The following is a 21,439-nucleotide window of genomic DNA, read 5'->3' on the forward strand; positions in this document are numbered from 1 at the left end:
TATTTTCCACTGAATGATATTGAAAAATAGCATATCAAAGCATGTGTGATGGAGCTAAAGTCAAACTCAAGAAAATTGATTTCTTTAAATAATAAAGAATTGTGAATTACTTTGTGTCATTAAGATTGACATTTTAGTTGTGATGGACAAATTCCTGGAAAAAATCTAAACCAACAGGGAAAATATAGCAAATTTGAATAGTGTTTTGTCTGTGAGAGAAATTGAATCTGTAATGAAGCATCTTTCAAAGAAAACTCAGGCTGAGATGACTTCCCAGGGAGTGAATTTGTCCCAAATCTTTGAAGAGGAAATAGCATTAATTTTATACAAACTCACAGGGATCAGAAGAAAACATTTCCCAGTTCATTTTATTAGAAATCTTGGTCTATTAAGGAGTTCCCCGGCTCTTTTTTTTTAAAGAAATAATTTGTAAAGATTTATTTTTTTAAAGAATTGTTATTTGTGAGGTAGCGTTAAAGATAGATGGAGAGACAGAGAGAAAGGTCTTCCATCTGTTGGTTCACTTCCTACATGGCGGCAACAGCTGGAGCTGGGCTGATCTGAGGCCAGGAGTCAGGAGCTTCTGCCAAGTCTCCCACATGGTTGCAGAGGCCTAAGCGTTTGCGCCATCTTCTGCTGCTTTTCTAGGCCATAGCAGAAAGTTGCATTGGAAGAGGAACAGCTGGGACTAGAACCGGTGCCTATATGGGATGCCAGTGCCACAGGCACCGGCCCCCATACGTTTTAAATAACTTTTTTTTTTTTTTTTATGATTTATTTTGTTTGTTTGAAAGAATTTTAGAAAGGTAGAGGTAGAGAGGTCTTCCATCGCTGGTTCATTCCCCAAATGGCCACAATGCTTTAACTGAGCTGATCCAAAGCCAGGAGCCAGGAGCTGCTTTTGGGTCTCCCACCTAGGTTCAGGGGCCCAAGGACTTGGGCCATCCTCTGCTGCCTTTGAGGTGCATTAGCAGGGAGCTGGCTCAGAAATGGAGCAGCTAGGACTCAAACCAGTGTCCATATAGGATACTGGCGCTGCAGGCCTGGGCTTTAACCCGCTGCTCCACAGTGCTGGCCCCCTCCCCCACTTGCCTTAGCTCTTACACATATCTAGAACTAAAATTCACCTCCTACCTTTAGTGTGTTAACAGCACCTAAACGGATGTTCATCATATGTCAGATTTTGTTTATTCCCTTCATTCAGTAGTCCTAGAGGCACAAAAATGACCCAGTGATACTAAATTTTTCTCCTTCATTTGTATACTGGTCAACTAACATAGATCAGTATTCTAGGAAAGAAAGATTTTTGCTGACAGAAGTGTTTTCCCTTACCCCCACTCTGGAAACTGATAATACGGTATACTAAGGGTTAACTTAACTTTTTAATATGTTTTTCTCTTGCAGACTCCGTTAATAATATACCTCTTTCATTTCCTAATTGATTATGCTGAATTGGTATTCATGGTAAGTAACCTCCCACATAAAATTGTTATGTATTTATTTCTCACTTCAAATTTTCTTATTTTTAAGAAAACTGTCTTGGAACTTTTTCAGGGGGCTGGCGTTGTGGTGTAGAGGGTTAAGCCTCTGCCTGCAGCACTGGCATCCCATATAGGCCCCTATTTAAGTCTGATCTGCTCCACTTAAAATCCATTTCCTTGCTAATGTGCCTGGGAGAGCAGCAGCAGATGGTCCAAGTACTTGGACCCCTGCACCCACGTGGAGGACCTGGAAGAAGTTCTTGTCTCCTGGCTTTGACCTGGCCCAGCCCTGGCTATTGTGGCCATTTGGGGAATGAACCAGCAGATAGAATATCTCTTCCCTTCTCTTTCTCTCTCTCTCTCTCTGTCTCTGTTTCTCTGCCTTTCAAATAAATTAATTAAAAAATAAAAGTTTTTCAGAAAACAAAAACACACAGGTATATATATCTTTTTAAAAATTTTTATTTATTTATTTGAAAGAGAGAGAGGGAGAGACAGAAATCTTCCATTTGCTGGTTTACTCTTCAAATGGCTGCCATGGCTGGAGCTGGGCTGGTGAGAAGCCAGGAGCCAGAAGCTGCTTCTGGTTTTCCTTTATAGGTGCAGGGGCTCAAGGACTTGGGACATCCTCCTCACGTCCTCCTCTGCTTTCCCCAGGCGCATTAGTAATGAGCTGGATCTACAATAGAACAGCTGGGTCCAATTGGTGCCCACATGGAATGTGGCAGCTTTACCTGCTACTCCACAGTGCCGGTCTGTCTGTCTGTCTGTCTCTCTATATATACATACACACACACACACACACACACATATAAAATCTTAATTTTTTTAAATGCAGACAGACATATACACAGAAAGAGAGAATGAATAGCCTGCCCTCTGGTTCACTCCCTAAATGTGCACAATATTTATAGCTGGGCCAGGCATAAACCAAGAGCTGGGAACTCAGTCTGGATCTCCCATGTGTGTGGCAGAGATCCAGCCACTTGAGCCAGATGAAAGCTGCCCCTGTGGTGCACATTAACAAGAAGCTAGAATCAGGAGTGGAGCCAGACATAAATCCAGGCACTCCAATATGGGATGCAGGTGTCCCAGCCTATGTCTTAACTGCTACACAAAACATCCTCCATAAAAACTTACATTTGAATTCATGGAATTGTGGCTGTATTATGGAAGTGTGAAGTATAATCTCTGACATCTGAACAGTTCTAATTCTTTATTCTTTTTAGAATTTGATTTTTGGATTGTATTTGTAGTCTTGAATTTTTTAACTCCCAGATTTTATGATTGACTTTAATTTGTGATGCCAGTGTGAAAGGCATCCTGCATTTCCTAAGCATTCTGCCTAGAGGTTCTGTAAGTCGTTTTCTGAGGACGGAGGCCTAGAGGATTTTATGAGTTCAGCAATTGGAACATTCAAAATTGAGATGACAGGGCTATGGTTTGAAAGCATAGCAATTTAAAACACTTGTCTAGCTAAGTATTTACTGTGTGCAACGCATTTGACATATATTCAAGCCTGACCGGAAGAGTTAGGTGCTCGGTAGTCCCTCACCATCCTGAAACTCCAGGCCCCGATAGTATTCTGTTACTTCTGCACTAATTGGATTCTGTTTTGTATTCCCTTTTTCTTGACAGATAACTGATGCACTCACTGCTATTGCCTTGTATTTTGCAATCCAGGACTTCAATAAAGTTGTGGTAAGTGGTAGGAGTGAAGCTTCTGGCCTGTTCAGCCAGCTCTGGAAAGACAAACCCAAATCTACAAGACAGCTTTGTTAATAGATGTGGATGGACAGTTTAATCAGTGTGTCTTCTTAATAAATATTTATGTCCACACACCCAAGGATGTTCACACTTTCTGGGACAGAATCGAATGTTGGTTATATGAGGACCCTTACAAATTTCCCTTTTCACAAGTTTTTCTTTTCACAGGAAAATGAATACACCTTTTAATCACTGTGTTAGGCTTATCTGAGATAAAATTGCGTTTCCAGTGTTCTATTTCCTGCAGAGTAATCAGAATTGGAAAAAATTTTAAATGATGCTTTTTTTAAGTTTGTTTGTTTATTTATTTGAGAGGTAGAGTTACAGAGAGGAGGAGATACAGAGAGAAAGGTCTTCCATCTGCTGGTTTACTCCCCAAATTGCTGCAACAACCAGAACTGGGCTGATCCAAAGCCAGGACCCAGGAGCTTCTTCCAGGTCTCCCACACAGGTGCAGAGGCCCGAGCACTTGGACTATCTTCCACTGCTTTTCCAGGCCGTTAAGCAGAGAGCTGGATCAAAAGAGGAGCAGCTGGACACAAACTGACACCTGTATGGGATGCTGGCACTGCAGGCGGAGGCTTAGCCTACTGTGCCACAGCACTGGCTCCTGCTTCTTTTAAGATTTATTTGAAAGGCAGACTTACACATAGATCTTCCATCCACTGATTCACGCCCCAAATGACCACAATGGCAGGAGCTGGGCCAGGCAGAAGACAGGAGCCAAGAGCCAGGAACTTCATCTGTGTCTCCTATATGGATGCAGGGGCCCACTATGGAGTGCCAGCATTGTAGGCAGCAGCTTAACCCATTATGGCACAATACAGGCCCCCAGAATTGGAAAATTTAACGTATATTAAATCCCTGTTGAAAGTATTGATACAAACTTTAGTCTTAAGCCAAGGGAATTGCATAGTAGAGCTGATCTCCTTTTCTTGGGTTCTTAGTTAACAGAATAATCACATGTGCTAGCCATGTAGTTACCAAAAAAAAAAAAAAAAAAAAAAAGGCAAAGCTCCAGTCCTCCTTGGTTGTCTGGGAACCATTGAGTTTTTGGACTAGTTTAAGATAAAGCTGCATCTTACTAGTGGTATCTGTCTGTGGTTCATTTTTACTTCTGTTACCAAGTTACAGAACCAGAATCAGCAGAATGGCTTTCTGTGCACTGGTCATCAGTAACAAATAAAGCTGACAAAGTCTAGTATTTTAGATCTCAGATTTTTAAAATATCTAGACTAAGGGCTCGAATGGGTCTGTAAAATCCTTGAAATAAATAAATACATCTCATAAAAAAAGATTCAATTTATTTATTTGAAAGGCAGTGTTTGGCAGAGACAGAAAGATTTTCTATCTGCTGGTTTACTCCCCAAATGGCTGCAACAGCCAGGGCTGAGCCAGGCTGAAGCCAGGAGTCTGGAACTTCATCTGGTACTTCCATGTGAGTGGTAGGGGCCCAAGCACCTGTGCCATCCTCTGTTGCTTTCTCGGGCACATTAGCAGGGAGCTGATCATAAGTGGAGAAGCTAGGACTTGAGCTGGTACTCATATAGGATGCTGGTGTCACAAGCAGTGGCTTAACGTGCTGTGCCACAATGCTGGCCCCCAAACCAGTCTTTATTTGAAGTTGCAAATGCTACAGTATAAGGGATGAAGTGTCATGATATTTGCAGCTTACTACCAAATGATTTTGCAAGACTTTTTCTTTTTTTGTTGTTGTTGTTGTTGTTGTTTTTTGACAGGCAGAGTGGACAGTGAGAGAGAGAGAGACAGAGAGAAAGGTCTTCTTTTGCCGTTGGTTCACCCTCCAATGGCAGGAGCCAGGTGCTTTTCCTGTTCTCCCATGGGGTGCAGGGCCCAAGCACCTGGGCCATCCTCCACTGCACTCCCACACAGCAGAGAGCTGGCCTGGAAGAGAGGCAACCGGGACAGAATCCGGCGCCCCGACCGGGACTAGAACCCGGTGTGCCGGCGCCGCTAGGCGGAGGATTAGCCTAGTGAGCCGCGGCGCCGGCCAAGACTTTTTCTAATGATTGAAGCTGTGTCTATACCCATTTGTACATCTCAGATTTGCAAAAATAAATCTTCCAAGGAACAAGGAGATGGCATTTAGGGGAGTAGGTAAAAGGAAGACTCAACTCTGCAGATTTTTTTAGCTAAAAATTTTTGTTGAAATATGCATGTGGAAAAGCATACCATCTATGTACAAGCTAATATCACAGAGGTAACACATCCAGGTGACCACCCTTCAGGTCACTTTTAACCTCTCCTGTGATTGCCTTAAATTTTATTATTGTCAAGATTGCTGAATACTTAAAAATATATTTATGTTTAGATTTTAAACTATATTCTTTTTTAAAAGATTTTATTTATTTATTTGACAGTTATAGACAGAGAGACGGAGAGAAAGGTCTTCCTCCATTGGTTCAATCCCCAAATGGCAGTAACGGCCAGAGATGCGCTGATCCGAAGCCAGGAGCCAGGTGCTTCTCACTGGTCTCCCACGCAGGTGCAAGGGCCCAAGCACCTGGGCCATCCTGTACTGCTATCCCAGGCCACAGCAGAGGGTTGGACTGGAAGAGCAGCAGCCAGGACTAGAACTGGCGCCCATATGGGATGCCGGCGCCAGAGGCAGAGGATTAACCCAGTGCGCCACAGCGTTGGCCCCTTAAACTATATTTTTTTAACCTCATTGATTGCTGTCCTTCTAATGTTTTCTTGGTGTGCCTGTGTTTATAATTGAAATTTTTATTTCCCTAGAATTTTAATCATTTACCTGTCTCTAGCTAGAAGCAATGGAGGTTGTCTAAAGGGATTTTGCTTATGCTTAGGGTTGCTGATGCTGGGCCTCTAAGGCCAGCCGTACTGAGAGGTAGGAGAGAATGTGGGGACTGCTAGCCTGACTGCCTTTCCCTCCTGTACACTCTCTTTCTGTTTTAAACCATCTGAGAAGATTGTGATTACAAGGACGATCTTTTCTCCCATTGCTGGCACAGTGTCACCTTTGCCAGTGTCTACACATCCCTGGCACTTGCAGCCATCACTCAGCGCAGCCCTGCTGGCTTCCTTCCAGCCCAGAGAACGGGATTTGCGTTCCCACCTGTCTCTCTGGCTGCCCCTGGATGGGCTCCCTGTTTCCTTCTAACAGCCTTCTTTGTGGATCTCACCCCCTCCAGGAGGCCTCCTTTTTTCTGCAGAACTCAGATCTCTAAGCTCATGGGACCTCCTTCCTTCCTCCTGCCATCGCTGCAGCTGTCCTCACTAAGTGCTTTGATTGCTCAGTAAGCTCCCTTCTCTCTGATAAAAGCACCTTAGTTATATTTTGTCCTTTTAATTAAACAGCCCCAGCTGTGAGTGGCACCATCGGTCTTACTGATGATGATCCCCACCACTTAATTTGGAATCTGCCAACTGTGTGAAGAGTGGACTAATAACCAAAGGGAGGTTTTAAGTTTTATTTCAGGTTTTCTAAGTCTGTACTAAATTTCTTGTGTAGACAAGAAATCTGGGGTTACCTGTATTCCTATGGTGACTTCTTGATTTTCTTTTAAAATGGAAGATGCTCTTCTAAAAAATTTTTTTCTCAAATACCCAAGACACGCAAAAATGAAAATTAATACAAACTTGTGAACCTATTTTCAGCTTGAAAACAATTACACATGCAGTTGCCTCTGTTAATCTTTTATCTTCTTATCCTCCCTCCCTCCAGTAATCACTGTTCTGAATTTAGTGGTTATCATTCCCACACACATGACCCTTTTACTACATTTGTAAACAGCTCTAAATACAGTACTATTTCACTTTTAACTTTATGTAAATAGCACAATGCAACATATGTTCTGTTGTGACCTTTCATCATTAAACCTTTAATCATACACAGATACTTAAATGCTTAACTATTTTTTAAAAGATTTATTTATTTATTTGAAAGGCAGAGTTACAGAGAGGCAGAGGCAGAGAGACTTTCATCCACTGGTTCACTCCCCAGATGGCCACAGTAGCCAGAACTGGCCTGATCCAAAGCCAGGAACTTCTTCCAGATCTCCCATGTAGGTGCAGGGGCCCAAGGACTTGGGTCATCTACTGCTTTCCCAGGCCATAGCAGAGAGCTGGATTGGAAGTGGAGCAGCCGGAACTCCAGCCAGCTCCCATATGGGGTGGAGGCTTTACCCACTACACCATAGCACTGGCCTCAAGTGTTTAACTATTTTGGCTCCTCAGAAATATTCTGTTTTCTAGTAGGCTGCTGGGGTGATTTTTTTAAAAGATTTATTTATTTATTTGAAAAATATCAGAGAGAAAGGAGAGACAGAAATCCTCCATCGTTTATTTGCTCCCTAGATGGGTGCAGTGGCCAGGGCTGGGCTGCACCAAAGCCAGGAGCCAGGACCTTCCTGCAGGTCTCCCACTGGAGAGAAGGGGCTCAAGGACTTGGACCATCTTCTGCTGCTTTCCCAGGCACTTTAGCAGGGAGCTGGATCAGAAACAGAGCAGCTGGGATTAAACTGGTGCCTCTATGGGATGCCGGCATTGCAGACGGTGGCTTAACCCCACTGCGCCACAGCACTGGCCCCTGCAGGGTTGATTTTATACTAAGATTCTTTGATCTTTGAACCAGCAGGGCTACCCATTTTGGGTTCTGATGCTTTTTCCATCTGACTTCTGATACATGCTTGCTGTAAGGTTGCCTGCCTTTTCTTCGTTCAGGAGCATACTGATGAACTTGTAGGGGCATACCAGGGGAAGGCGAGAGCTAACCTCCGCCCCTGCCCTGCCCCCCACCCCACTCCCTCTACCATCCAGCTGTCCAGCCACCTCAGCTCTCATTCTCTTCACTATGGCCATTCTACACCTTCCTCTGTGGAAGGAAAACATGGCTTCAAACAAGAGAAGGGAGAACACCCAAGATAGTGTGACATTTATGATTATTCACCTTGCTTGAAAATATTCCCTGCCCTCATGGAACTTGTAGTCTAGTGAGGGAAGCAGGCATTAGTTACACAAATAAATAGAAAAGTTGTAACTGTGAACAGTACTATGGAAGAATGTATAATCAGAGAATAAGGAAAAATGTGCCTTCCTGAGAAAGTGATGATTAATTGAGATCTAAACAATGTGTGAGGGGCCGGTGCTGTGATATAGCAGGTAAAGCCGCAACCTGCAGTGCTGGCACCCTATATGGTTGCCGGTTCGAGTCCCAGCTGCTTGACTTCCAATCCTGCTCCCTGCCAGTGTAGCAGAAGATGGCCCAAGTGCTTGGGCCCTTGTACCCATGTGGGAGGCTCGGAGGAGGATCCTGGCTCCTGGCTTCAGATCAGCTCAGTTCTGGCTGTTGTGGCCATTTGAGGAGTGAACCAGTAGATGGAAGACCTCTCTCTCTCTCTCTACCTCTGTCTCTCTGTAACTCTGCCTTTCAAATAAATTAAAAAAAAAAAAAAAAAAAGACTGTGAGAGTTAATCAGGGAAAGAGATTATTCCAGGTTGGGTGCAAAGGCCTGCGAGCAGGAGTGTGTGCTGGCATGTTCACGGCGCTGGAACCTAGAAAGTGGGAGGTGGAGGGAGCAAGAGTGAGACAGGCTTGGAATGGGGTACAGTCAGATTAGGCAGGGCTGTGTGGGCCCCCACAGGGACTTGTCAGCATCCTAAAGGAAATGGGAAGTAAGTTTTACGTTTTGTCACTTTTTTTTCCAGTTTAAAAAGCAGAAACTCCTCCTAGAACTGGACCAGTATGCCCCAGATGTGGCTGAACTCATCCGGACCCCTATGGAAATGCGTTATATCCCTCTGAAAGTGGCCCTGTTGTAAGTATTTCCTGGCATATCTGGGCTCAGTGCCAATGAATGCGAGGAAAATCTGATGAGACTTTCCCATGTTGTTTGTTGTATTTTTGGAGATTTGCAGTCTTAGTCATCAAGTATTTGCTGTAGTTCAGTTGCACAACTGGGGTTCTAGCCAGCGAAAGAGACAGAGCCATCCTGTCTGTGTTGGGACAAAGACTCACACAGGGACATGCACAATCAAACCCTTCACAAATGCTTTTTGACTCAGTGCTGACTTAGGCTCCAGCCTCTTTGTAACCAGTGTTTCTTAAAAAAAAAGTTCTTCCATTGTAATATATAGATTGAATAAAATTCTACTCTTTATGTGGCTGTTACGTGGAGCTTGTATGATTGGCATACAGTTTAGTCCTCCATTTGTAGTTCAGAAAACAGAAGTGGCAAACAGACCCATCCTTAGCTGGGTGGCCAGTGTGGAGGAGTGGAACTTACTGAGGCATTATGAAAGAATTCTTTAGGAGTACCCAGTGCTGTCAATAAGTTTAATTCTTTCAGGTTTTTCCTGTTTCTGTTCCTGAGATAGGCAAATGTGAGTAATTGTTCCGTCAACTGATAGTCACTGAATATTAAAATGTGTTAGTTTCTAGGGATACCAAGTGAGCAAGACAGACAAGTTTCCTCATGGAAAAACATGCCCTTCAAACTTCAGAATTAGAGGGGGCTCTATGAGGAGAGTTTTTTTTTCAACCCTCTGCCTTGTGTGTGACTTTCCTGTTTATTTTTTTCACATGAATGTCAGTGCAGCTGCTTCTTAAATATCACCATTATTTATAAGTGGCTTTTTTTCCCCACCAATTTTGAGATATCAGTTTGCATCTTTGTATTTCAGAAATACTGGTGGAAGCTACCTTAATAAGAGTCGAGGTTTAGCAATATTATGAATTAATTATGGACTTTTATGTTTCCTGGGGGGTAGTTTTGTAATAGTAACAGCCATTTCTTAAAAGGTTGTGCAACAAGCATATCTGTAATTGTTGAAAAAAAAAACAAAACAATTATAGGCCTTTGGCTTTAGAACTGCTAATCTTACAGTCCTGGGAGGTATTAGATTTAAGTTATTTATTTGTGAATAATAATTCTGATCTTTCTCTGAGACACTGGTATGTCTCTTCCCATTTGATAATCAGAATTATGTAACTGGTCTCCCTTTTCACTTTGTCTGCCGGGAAACTCAGAAGCAGATTTGAAACTGATTATTGCAGTGCTGTAGAAGATCCGTTTGGTCTTCTTTCCTTGCCTTTACTTTCTCCTTTTATTTTTATTTTCCCTGCTCTTGATTATTTTTACTTTGCTATTTTTAAAATCTGTTCCCTTCCTCAAATCCTTTGTGGAAGCAGTATCGAAATAAATACAAATAATAATCCATTATGACTATATAAGATTTCACTACCCACAAGTATATCAAATTCATTTTCTCAGTCTATTCTTTGCTACCTCAGGAGAAGACCAAGGGTTTGGCTTTACTCCCAGTGGAAGGTCAACATGTCCTGTGAAGTTCTATGGCAGCTGGCTTGTTGAATTCAGTAAAATACTTACTCAGTCCTTGGGGTGTGGCTCAGTGGATTCTGCTTGCCTCTCAAAAGAGCTAAATCCAATATGCTTTTATAGGTGGCTCTTTTCAGAGCCCGAACTCTTGACTGAGGAAAAACAGCTTTCCGAGACAGCTGTGGGAATTGGCAGATTTTTGCTATTTTTGAAATCTGAAGCAGTAGAAAAAACATTGGCAGTATAGCCAGAGCTGATTTTGAGTCAGTTTACTGTCTTGTGAGTCCTCTGGCTAGCAACTTAACCACCAAGTCTTAGTTTCCTCATCTGCAAAACTGGAATGATATTATTGCCGCTTTACAGAATCTCTCTGATGTTTACGTATTGTTTTTCATATACCGCTTGACACAGAATAGACACTGTTCAATACCGTTTACTCATTGAACCCAGTCCCCACTCCATTCTCTTTGATTTGGGAGATTTCTAAGGAGTTGTCTTGTTTTGAGTATGTTTTTAGTAAACCTCTTGAACTTCCTGGCTGTAGTGGCGAGACTCCCTGGTCCGTTGACCAGGATTACTAATGCTAAATATGTGTGTTCTTCCCCAGCTATCTCTTAAATCCCTACACGGTCTTGTCTTGCGTTGCCAAGTCTACCTGTGCCATCAACAACACCCTCATTGCTCTCTTCATTTTGACAACAATAAAAGGTAAGGCTCTAAAGGAGAGGATGAAGCTCAGTCCCTGATGTTGTAGCCTTTTTTTTTTTTTTGATGCAACACCTAAAAATATTTTTAAAAATTATCCAAGTAGTAAATACAATAAAAATTTAGATAAACAAGAAGAAAACAAATTAAGATGTCCTGACCATCTACCACTTAAGTAGTTTTAACATAGTTTAACATAGTTTTTAAAAATGGTTCTAGAAGGCTTATAATGAGAATAGCAATCTTCTGCTTCTCTCTTCCCGCCTTTGGTTAACTTCATCAAAACAGCTACCTTCTGACTTTTGCTAATATCTGTGTCTGTATTTCTAATTTAGTCTTTATATTGTTATTTCATGAATTGTGATTTGTAGACATTACTTATTGCATTCCCATTATGGGCATTAAATATTTAGCTCTTTTATACCAATATCCCCACTTCCTCCTTACCTTCCTTTCTTGTTGTAGTTACATATCAGTCAGTATTCAAAAATCTGTATTTTATGATACTGTATGTATTATTGACTGGTAGGCAAGATACTATGATTACTTTTTATTTCTTATATGATCTTTTTTTCTGGGATTTATTGTTTATTTGTGGGTTATTGTTTTGTTCTTGCTCTTTTTTCCCCCGAGTTATTCCTAGATCTGTCAAGTATCTTAAAAAAAACTTTTTTTTTTTTTTTGACAGGCAGAGATAGACATAGAGACAGAGAGAAAGGTCTTCCCTCCATTGGTTCACCTCCCAAATAGCTGATACGGCCGGCGTGCTGCGCCGATCCGAAGCCAGGAGCCAGGTGCTTCCTCCTGGTCTCCCATGCGGGTGCAGGGCCCAAGCACTTGGGTCATCCTCCACTGCCTTCCCGGGCCACAGCAGAGAGCTGGACTGGAAGAGGAGCAACCAGGACAGAATCTGGCGCCCCAACCAGAACTAGAACCCGGGGTGCCGGCGCTGCAGGTGGAGGATTAGCCTAGTGAGCTGCGGCACTGGCCTGAAAAAAACTTTTAATGTGTAAATACATCAAATATAGTCTGTGTTGATTTCATTATTTTTCTAGAGACCTCCCTCACATATCATTTACTGTCCTCATTGTTCTCTGGGCCTAGTGCAAAGCTGTCATACTGGATTGTTTTTTGTAATTCTCCTTTGTTGTGTCCCTTCTTTCCTGGATGGATTACTTCTGTCATTTATTGATTTTTCTGCTCTTTTGTGCAGAATTACTGTCTCTAGTAGGTTTTTTTTTTTTTTTTAAAGATTTGCTCATTTTATTTGAAAGTTGAGTTACACAGAGAGAGAAGGAAAGGCAGAGAGAGAGAGCGGTCTTCCATCCACTGGTTCACTCCCCAGATGGCCGCAACAGCTGGAGCTGCGCCAATTTGAAGCCAGGAGCAGGAGCCTCTTCCAGGTCTCCCACGCAGGTGCAGGGGCCCAAAGAGTTAGGCCATCTTCTATTGCTTTCCCAGGCCATAGCAGGGAGCTGGATCAGAAGTGGAGCAGCTGGAACTTGAACCAATGCCCATATGGGATGCCGGCACTGCAGGCGGCAGCTTTAGCTGCTATGCAACAGTGCTGGCTCATGATGGTGTGTCTTTTTTTTTTTAGTTCTCGAAGGTATTCCTGTTCTGTTTTTCAGGTTCTCTCCTTTATGTTTTCTCTGTCTTGTTTGTATGTCTGTTGGATGTTGGACTTTCTTGAATGATCAAATATCCATATTTTATTTTCTGCTGATTTTTTTCCCTGTCAGTTTTACCTAGTCTTTTGCTGGGATATTACCTTGTTTTTATCTTCCAACTCTCCTACCAGATTTTTAAGTTTATTTGTAATATTTAAAATTCTTACTTGATCTTTGTTTCTTTGAAGCATCCTATTTTTATTTTGTTATAATACCCTCTTATGTTTCTGAGTATATATTTTTTCAGTTTCCATCTGTTCCAAACAATTTTTCTTCCTGATCCTTTTCCCCCAACCCCCTTTGTTTTGGGTTCTGTCGTTTATATAGAAGGACTTCCTGTTATGTGTGATGATGGCTGTTTTTAATTTGAGGGTGAGGTGCTCACATGTTAACCTTTTAACAGCAGGGCTTGTTGCTAGGTCATTCTCACTGTAGGGAGATCAGGCAGTGGGCTGGCTTTTTTTAATTGGAAGCATCCTTAAATGTTTTGTCAATCGTTTTTTTTTCCTCTGAAATTATTTGGTTCCTCCAGAGAAGAGCCTTCCAGTTTCCTGTCTAGCAGCAGAGACGCGGGGCTGAGGTGGGGTGGAAAGTACATGCCAGTGGTTATTAGACTTTGAGAACAGGAACTGGGAAGGTGGCTGATTTCAACCTGTGGACTTTCACGTAATTTCATTACTTTTAGCCCATGTTTCTCTCCAGCCCTTCACTGTGCTTTAGTATCTCCTAGACTCTGTCCTCTTTTCAGTTCATGTTCTCCAGAACTGTGGTCTTCTGCAGTTGGAATGGAATGTTAGAGGGTTGGGTTATACGTGAGTCGTCGTCTGACTGCACCTAGTTGGAATGAGGTCTATGATTCTTACTGGTCTGTACACAAACATTTAGCTTGATTTCCATCTCTGAACCGTACCCTCACCTTCCATAATGCCTGATGTCCAGGGGTTGGATTTCTCAAATGTTCTTAGGGATGAGTTGGCCTGAGTTTTATTTGTATTCCACTTGGTTGGCCACTGAGCACTAATTTCTTCCACATTGCTAAGTTATTTATCCCTCTTTTACTTATGTTTTCCATTGTTGTGTTAAAATAATTTTGCTATGGCCTTCGGTTCTTTCTGGTTTAATACTAGTGTTAACTCCCTTACTGTTTGTTTAATGAGATTTTTGGAGGAGAGATAATAAACACATGCTATCTGTCACATATATGGGAGTACTTTAAAACATGCGTGGAAAATGAAGCTAAGAGAGAAGTCTAGGAGCCAGCATTATGCAGTAGGTTAGGCCACTCTCTGTGACACTATGTCCAACATCAGAGTGCTAGTTTGAGTGCTGGCTGCTCTGCTTTCAGTCCAACTCCTTGCTGATGCCCTGGGAAGCAGAAGATGGCCCAACTACTTGGGCCCCTGCCACCCATGTGGGAGACCCAGATTTAGGTCTAGGCTCCTGGCTTTGGCCTGGCCCAGCCCTGGCTATTGTGAACATTTGGAAAATAAACTAGCTGATGGAGGATCTCTGTGTCTTTCTTCTTGTCTCTTTGCCTTTCAAATAATAAATAAACTTTTAAAAATTTTAAAAGTTTAGGTTCTCAGCTCTCAGTTTTGTGCTGAGATGCCTGCCTGTCCTATCAGATGTATTCTCTTCATTAAATTGGTAGCCTTGCTTTACCCCCATTGGAATGGGTGCACTCTCAGATCTGTCTGGAAAGGTGCCATGCATTCTGACAGATGCTCTACCCCATTAAACCTTGCTACTTTAAAAAAAATTATGGTGTGAAAATTCTTTTGAAATCCATACATAGTTTTTTCATTATATATGTTTTTCATAAACTTTTGAAGACCCCTTGTGTTTTTAGATTTTTCCCTCAGATTTTTAAATATTATATTAATAGGCTGACGCCGCGGCTCACTATGCTAATCCTCCGCCTGAGGCGCTGGCACCCCGGGTTCTAGTCCCAGTTGGGGCGCCGGGTCCTGTCCCGGTTGCCCCCCTTCCAGGCCAGCTCTCTGCTGTGGCCCGGAAGTGCAGTGGAGGATGGCCCAAGTGCTTGGGCCCTGCACCCGCATGGGAGACCAGGAGAAGCACCTGGCTCCTGGCTTTGGATTGGCGCAGCATGCCGGCCGCAGCGGCCATTGTGGGGTGAACCAACAGAAAAAAAGGAAGACCTTTCTCTCTGTCTCTCACTTCTAACTCTGCCTGTCAAAAAAATAAATAAAAATAAATAAATAGTATATTAATTAGCTAATGCTACAAAAATGTTCTTTAACAAACTGCACCTAAATTCAGTGACTTAAAAAAGCAACAAGCATTTATTTAGCTTGTGTGTACATCAGCCAGGGGTGGCCTGCTCTAAACCAGTCAGCTGGCTGTTTTCATCAGGGCTCATTCATGCATCGGTGACAGGTTGGAGTTGGCTGATCCAGGCTGGGCTCTGTTCCACATATCTGTCATCCTCCTGGACTAGGGGACTAACTTAAGGCTGATCATCTCATAGGGCTGGCAGAGGCACAGCAGTGAACAAGTCCAGTCAGACAGGCACTTTTAAGTTTCTGGTTAAGTCACATGTTTTAGCATCTGATTAATCAAAACCCAACACAGGAGTGAGTTTTGGCATAGCAGTTAAGATGCTGCTTGATTCGCCCCCATCCCATATGAGAGTGCCTAAATTAGAGTCCTGGCTCCGCTCCTGATTTCAGTTTCTTGTTAATGTATACCTGGAGACAGCAGGTGATGATGGCTCAAGTAGTTGGGTCCCTGCCACCCACATGAGAGAGACCTGCGTTGAATTCCTGGCCCCTGACTCCTGGAGGCTGTTGCAAGTGTTTGGGAACTGAACAAATGAAAGGGCCATGTCTGTCTCTTTCTCTGTCTTTCTCCTGCCCTGTTTCTCTGCTGTTCAAAACACACACTCCACCTGGCAAGTCCAGAGGTAGAGATTTTATCTTATCTGAAATAGAACGGCACTGCAGATTTACATGCTGAAGGGTCTAGATGTAGGGAGGGATGAAGAATTGGGTCCAGGAATATAATCTGCCACACATCAATAAACATCTAGTCTGTTACTTTTTTTAAGGATTTATTTTATTTATTTGAAAGGCAGAGTGACAGAGAGGGAGTGGTCTTTCATCCACTGGTTCACTCCCCAAATAGCTGCAAAAGCCGTAAGTGGGCCAAGCTGAAGTGAGGAGCCTGGAACTCCATCTGATCTCCCACGTTGTTGGCAGGAGCCCAGCCTTTGCTTTGACTGTCTGCACTGCTTTCCCAGTCTCGCTAGCAGGAAGCTAAAGCAGAAGTGGAACAGTTGAGCCTTGAACTGGTGCTGTGATATGGGATGCTGGTGTTGCAGGCAGCAGCTTAGCCTGCTGTACCATAACATCGGCCCCTAGCTGTAATTTTTAAGGACTGTGTACTATTCCATCATATAAATGGAAGTGTAGAAATTATTTAACAAACTTACACCACTAAATGTTTAGGTGATTTTCTAGTTTTCAGCTACTAAAGTAATACCATAATTAACTTTCTTTTTATTTTTATATTTGTTCATTTATTTGAAGGTCAGAGTTACACATAGAGAGGAGAGGCAGAGAGAGGTCTTCCATCTGCTGGTTCACTCCCCAATTGGCTGTAATGGCCAGAGCTGAGCTGATCCGAAGCCAGGAGCTAGGTGCTTCTTCCGGGTCTCCCACACAAGTGCAGGGGCCCAAGGACTTGGGCCATCTTCCACTGTCCTCCCAGGCCATAGCAGAGAGCTGGATCGGAAGTGGAGCAGCTGGGACTTGAACCAACACCCATATGGGATGCAGGCACTGCAGGCAGTGGCTTTACCTACTATGCCACAGTGCCGGCCCCCATCATTAACTTTCTAATGTATAGTAATTTTCATACCCATATCCAGTTATTTTCTTACAATAAAGTCCTAGAAATATAATTATTATGGTACTAGGTATGTATCTTTAGGATTTCTTTGCTAAGCTTATACTTCCATAAAAAGCTTATAAGGATCTTTATATCTGTACCGTCTTGCTCAGTAGTTTGCATGCTGAGGAAATTGAGTCAGAAGTTGTCTGTAGAACCCTTATTTTTTTTTTTTTTTTAAGATTTATTGATTTATTTATTTGAAAGTCAGAGTTACACAGAGAGAGGAAAGGCAGAGAGAGGTAGTCCATCTGCTGGTTCACTCCCCAATTGGCTGCAACGGCTGGAGCTGTACTGATCTGACTCCAGGAGCCAGGAGCTTCCTCTGGGTTTCCCACACGGGTGCAGGGACCCAAGGACTTGGGCCCTCTTCTACTGCTTTCCCAGGCCACAGCAGAGAGCTGGATCGGAAGTGGAGCAGCCCTGTCTAAAACTGGTGCCCATGTGGGATGCCGACGCTTCAGGCCAGGGTGTTAACCCACTGTGCCACAGCACCGGCCCCTATAGAACCTTTCACTTACAGTGCACTTAGCTTTCCTAGGATGGCATGTGAGAATCACTTAGGTCATTGTGGCATTGTTTCTCTTGAAGTAGTTAAGACTAGTATTTCTATAGCCCCTTTAATTTATTTATTGTCAGGTTACTTAAAAAGATTAGCTGTTGCATAACCTGAATTATCTTGCTCTAAAGGTTGTGGTCATTTTGTCAGAAACAACTCCGAAATAGTGCAGACACTTTGCTGTCTTTGAGTACTCCCTGCTTTGGTTCCTGTTTCTAGAGACGGACTTGAACAGGCTATCATTTATCAAGGTGCCTATTAAAATAAGGGATGAAAATTAAATAAAATAAAGGATATACGCTGCAGCCTGGCATAAGGAACCAAGCCCTGGCCTTTGGAAATGTCACCTTTAGAAGAGCCAAGCACAAAGATAGACTGGCGTTATGGCCTCTGAAGGTCAGCGTAATAGGAGTCTCACAGAAATGTAAACCATGCCATTAAAAATACGTATTTTGTGGCCCTTAAGTCAATGGAGATGTTGTGTTTGGGGGTAAAAATATGAATAAGTTACACCAGTCTCTTTCAAAGCCACATTGTTATTGTATTACTATACATTTATGTTGAAGGAATTCATAGACTTTTTCTAATGTTATATACAAAATTTTGTGTAAGTTTTATCACTTATTTCTTATATTTAACATTGGTCACATGTTATTTTCTTTCATTTTAATTTTGGAAGTAGTTCAAGCACTTGGTAAGAATAAAAGAAATTCAAACATATAAAATGAAAAAAGCGTCCTTCCTCAGCCTGCCCCACCTCCACTTCCATTCCTCGTGCATATTTGTCACGAGTCCTAGCCCTTCCCTTTTGCTGGACGTTAATTTTCCATTGTTGGCTACTATAAATAGAGACTATGACAAACAACATTTCTAATCTGTTAAAATACTTGAAGAGGTCTATTCTAGCTAGTTCTGTGAGCCACCCTGGAGTCTTTGAATGTGTTGATGTTCCCTACTAATAGTATATGTACACAGACAGTTATATATACACTTTAGTTATAAAGTCTGCAAGCCATGTTTTCACATTTTCATACTTCTTAATAAGTGTTTAACAAAATTAATGAAGAAATAATTCAGTATTTAAAAAGACAGACTGGGCAGTGGAGGATGGCCCAAGTGCTTGGGCCCCTGCACCTGCATAGGAGACCTGGAGGAAGAACCTGGCTCCTGACTTTGGATCGGCACAGCTCCGGCTGTTGCGGCCATTTGGGGAGTGAACCAACAGAAGAAAGACCTTTCTGTCTGTCTGTCTGTCTCACTGTCTAACTCTATCTGTCAAAAAAACAAAACAAAACAAAACAAAACAAAAAAAAAACAAAAAACAAAACTGGGGGCAAGCATTTAGTGGTTTAGATGCTGCTTGGAGCCAGCACTGTGGCGTAGTGGGTAAAGCTGCCACCTACAGTACCAGCATCCCATATAGGCTCTAGTTCAAGACCCAGCTGCTCCACTTCTGATCCAGCTCTCTGTTATGGCTTAAGAAAGCAGTAGAGGATGGCCCAAGTGCTTGGGCTCCTGCACCCACGTAGGGGAACCGGAGGAGGTTGCTGGCTCCTGGCTCCTGGCTTTGGATTGGCTCAGTACTGACCGTTGTGGCCGTTTAGGGAGTGAACCAGTGGATAGAAGATCTTTGCTCTCTCTGTCTCTCTGCCCCTGCCTCCCTGTATCTCTGCCTTTCAAATAAATAAATGATAATCTTAAAAAAAAAAAAAAAATGTAGTACCCAGGATATCTCCAAACCTTTAAAAAAGAAAATGCTGCTTGGGATGCCCCCCATCTTGATTCAGAGGACCTGGGTTTGAGTCTTGGCTCTGCTTCCACTTCCAGCTTCCTACTTAGACACACATTCGGTGGCAGCATCTGATGGCTGAAGTACTTGGGTGCCTGCCATCCATGTCATGTGGAAGACTCGGATTGAGTTCTTTGCTCTTGGTTTTGGTACGGCCTAGCCCTGGCTATTGTGGGAGTGAACCAACTGATGCAAGAGCTCTGTCTCTCTGCCTTTCAAATTACATAAAAATTAAGAAAAAATTTTAGCAGTAACAGTTGAGGCAAGCATTATAGTACAGCAGATTAAGCTGCTGCTTGGGATGTCCTCATGCCATATTGGAGTGCCAGGGTTTGAGTCCTGCCACCACTTTCATTACAGTTTCCTGATAATGTACCTGGGAGGCAGTGAGTGATGGCCCAAGTACTTGGGTTGCCACTCACATAGGTAGACCTGGATGGAGTTCTTGGCTTCTAATTTTGCGGAGGCCCAGCCCTGGCTGTTGTGGACATTTGGGGAATGAACCAGCTGGTGGAACCTTGATCTCTGTCTCTCCCCTCCATCTTCTCACTCCCCCGTACCTCCTCCCCTTCTCTCCATCTTTCTCCCTCTCTGTCATTTTGCCTTTCAAGTAAATACATCTTTTAAAAAAAACAAACAAACAAAAATAAAAAACAGTTGAAGGGCCTGGTGGTTCAGACTCTAATTCCCTGTTGGTGTCCTTGGTTCAGTACTCAGCTCTGCTCCTGACCCAGCTTCCTGCTGAGGCAGATCCTGGGAGTCAGTGCTGATGACTTAAGTATTAGGTTCCTGCCCAATTTGTATTTTTGATTAGTCTACTTTTGAGACTTTATCTTAAAAGTAATGCAGAAAATGCAAATCTTCATGGTACAAAATCATTAACAGCAGAATTAAAAATGGATTTGGATGAATGACAGATTGTCCATCTGCTGGTTTACTCCACAAATGGCCACGAAGCCAGGTCTGGTCAGGTAGAAGTTAGGAGCCAGGAACTCCATCCAAGTCTCCCTTGTGAATGGCAGGGACTCACGTACTTGAGCCATCTTCTGTTGCCTTCCCAGGCACATTAGCAAGAAGCTGGATAGGAAGTGGAGCAACTAGTACTTGAACCAGCACTCTGATATGGGATGCCAGGGTTGCAAGTGGTGGATTAATCCACTGGCCCTAATTGTAGATTTATAACTGAAAAAATTGGAGAATACTTCAAAATAGAGAAAACAATAATTAAGTAAAATATTACGTATATGATATTTAGAAATAATTCTAGGGGCAGGCTTTGGCCTAGTGGTTAATCCACTGGGATACCTATATCCTACACTGGAATACCTGGATTCATTCTTGATCCAGCTTCTGGTTCCAAGTGCCTGCTGATATGGTCCCTGGAAGGCAGCAGTGATGGTTCAAGTAGTTGGATTCCTGCCACCTATGTGGGAGACCTGGACTTAGATTGAGTTCCCACCTCCTGACTCCAGCCCCTACACTGTTATGGACATTTGGGGAACATGCCAGTGGATGGAAGCTCTCTCTCTGTCTTTCTGCCTCTCAATTAAGAAATAAAAATTTGAAAATAATTCTATGAATTATGTGAAAATACATTTATAATTTTAAAAAGCAGAGTACAAAATTATATATTTTAATTAATCTCAACTATGAGAACAACAACAAAAACAGATCAAAAACAGATCCCAAAAGGACAATACTTTTCTTGGTAGATTAAAGTTCATGATGATTTATTTTAAAGATTTATTTACTTTTTTTGAAGGGAAGATTGACACAAACACACACGTTTACACAGATCTTCCATTCACTGGTCCACTCCCCAAATGGCTGCAATGACTAGGCAAGTCCAAAGCCTGAAGCTCTATCTAGGTCTCCCATATGGATGGCAGGGGCCCAAGCGCTTGGGTCATCCTCTGCTGCCTTCTCAGGAACGTTGGCAAGGAGCTGGATTAAAAGTGAAGTAGCTGGGGGGCTGGCGCTGTGGTGTAGTGGGCAGGGCTGCTGCCTGCAGTGCCAAAATCCCATGTGGGTGCTGGTTTGAGTCCTGGCTGCTTCACTTCTGATCCAGCTCCCTGCTATGGCCTGGGAAAGCAGTAGAAGATGGCCCAAGTCCTTGGGCCCCTGTACCCATATGGGAGACCTGGAGGAGTCTCCTGGATTCTGGCTTTGCATCAGCCCAGCTCTGGCTGTTGTGACCATTTGGGGAGTGAACCAGCGGATGGAAGATCTCTCTCTCCCTT

General features: G+C 42.9%; 1 protein-coding gene across 4 annotated transcripts in view; it reads left to right on the plus strand.

Moving 5' to 3' along the window:
• Positions 1 to 21,439, plus strand: part of PIGU (phosphatidylinositol glycan anchor biosynthesis class U) — a 113,119-nt gene that overhangs the window by 29,949 nt on the left and 61,731 nt on the right. For all 4 annotated transcript variants that reach the window (XM_002710794.5, XM_070051934.1, XM_070051935.1 and 1 more), the window contains 4 exons: positions 1,405 to 1,464; positions 3,120 to 3,182; positions 8,937 to 9,046; positions 11,175 to 11,275. In XM_002710794.5, the coding sequence (XP_002710840.1) occupies positions 1,405 to 1,464; positions 3,120 to 3,182; positions 8,937 to 9,046; positions 11,175 to 11,275 (334 nt within the window). The remainder of the gene's footprint in view (positions 1 to 1,404; positions 1,465 to 3,119; positions 3,183 to 8,936; positions 9,047 to 11,174; positions 11,276 to 21,439) is intronic.

This window comes from Oryctolagus cuniculus, chromosome 11 (genome assembly GCF_964237555.1).
Source record: "Oryctolagus cuniculus chromosome 11, mOryCun1.1, whole genome shotgun sequence".
Classification (NCBI taxonomy): domain Eukaryota; kingdom Metazoa; phylum Chordata; class Mammalia; order Lagomorpha; family Leporidae; genus Oryctolagus; species Oryctolagus cuniculus.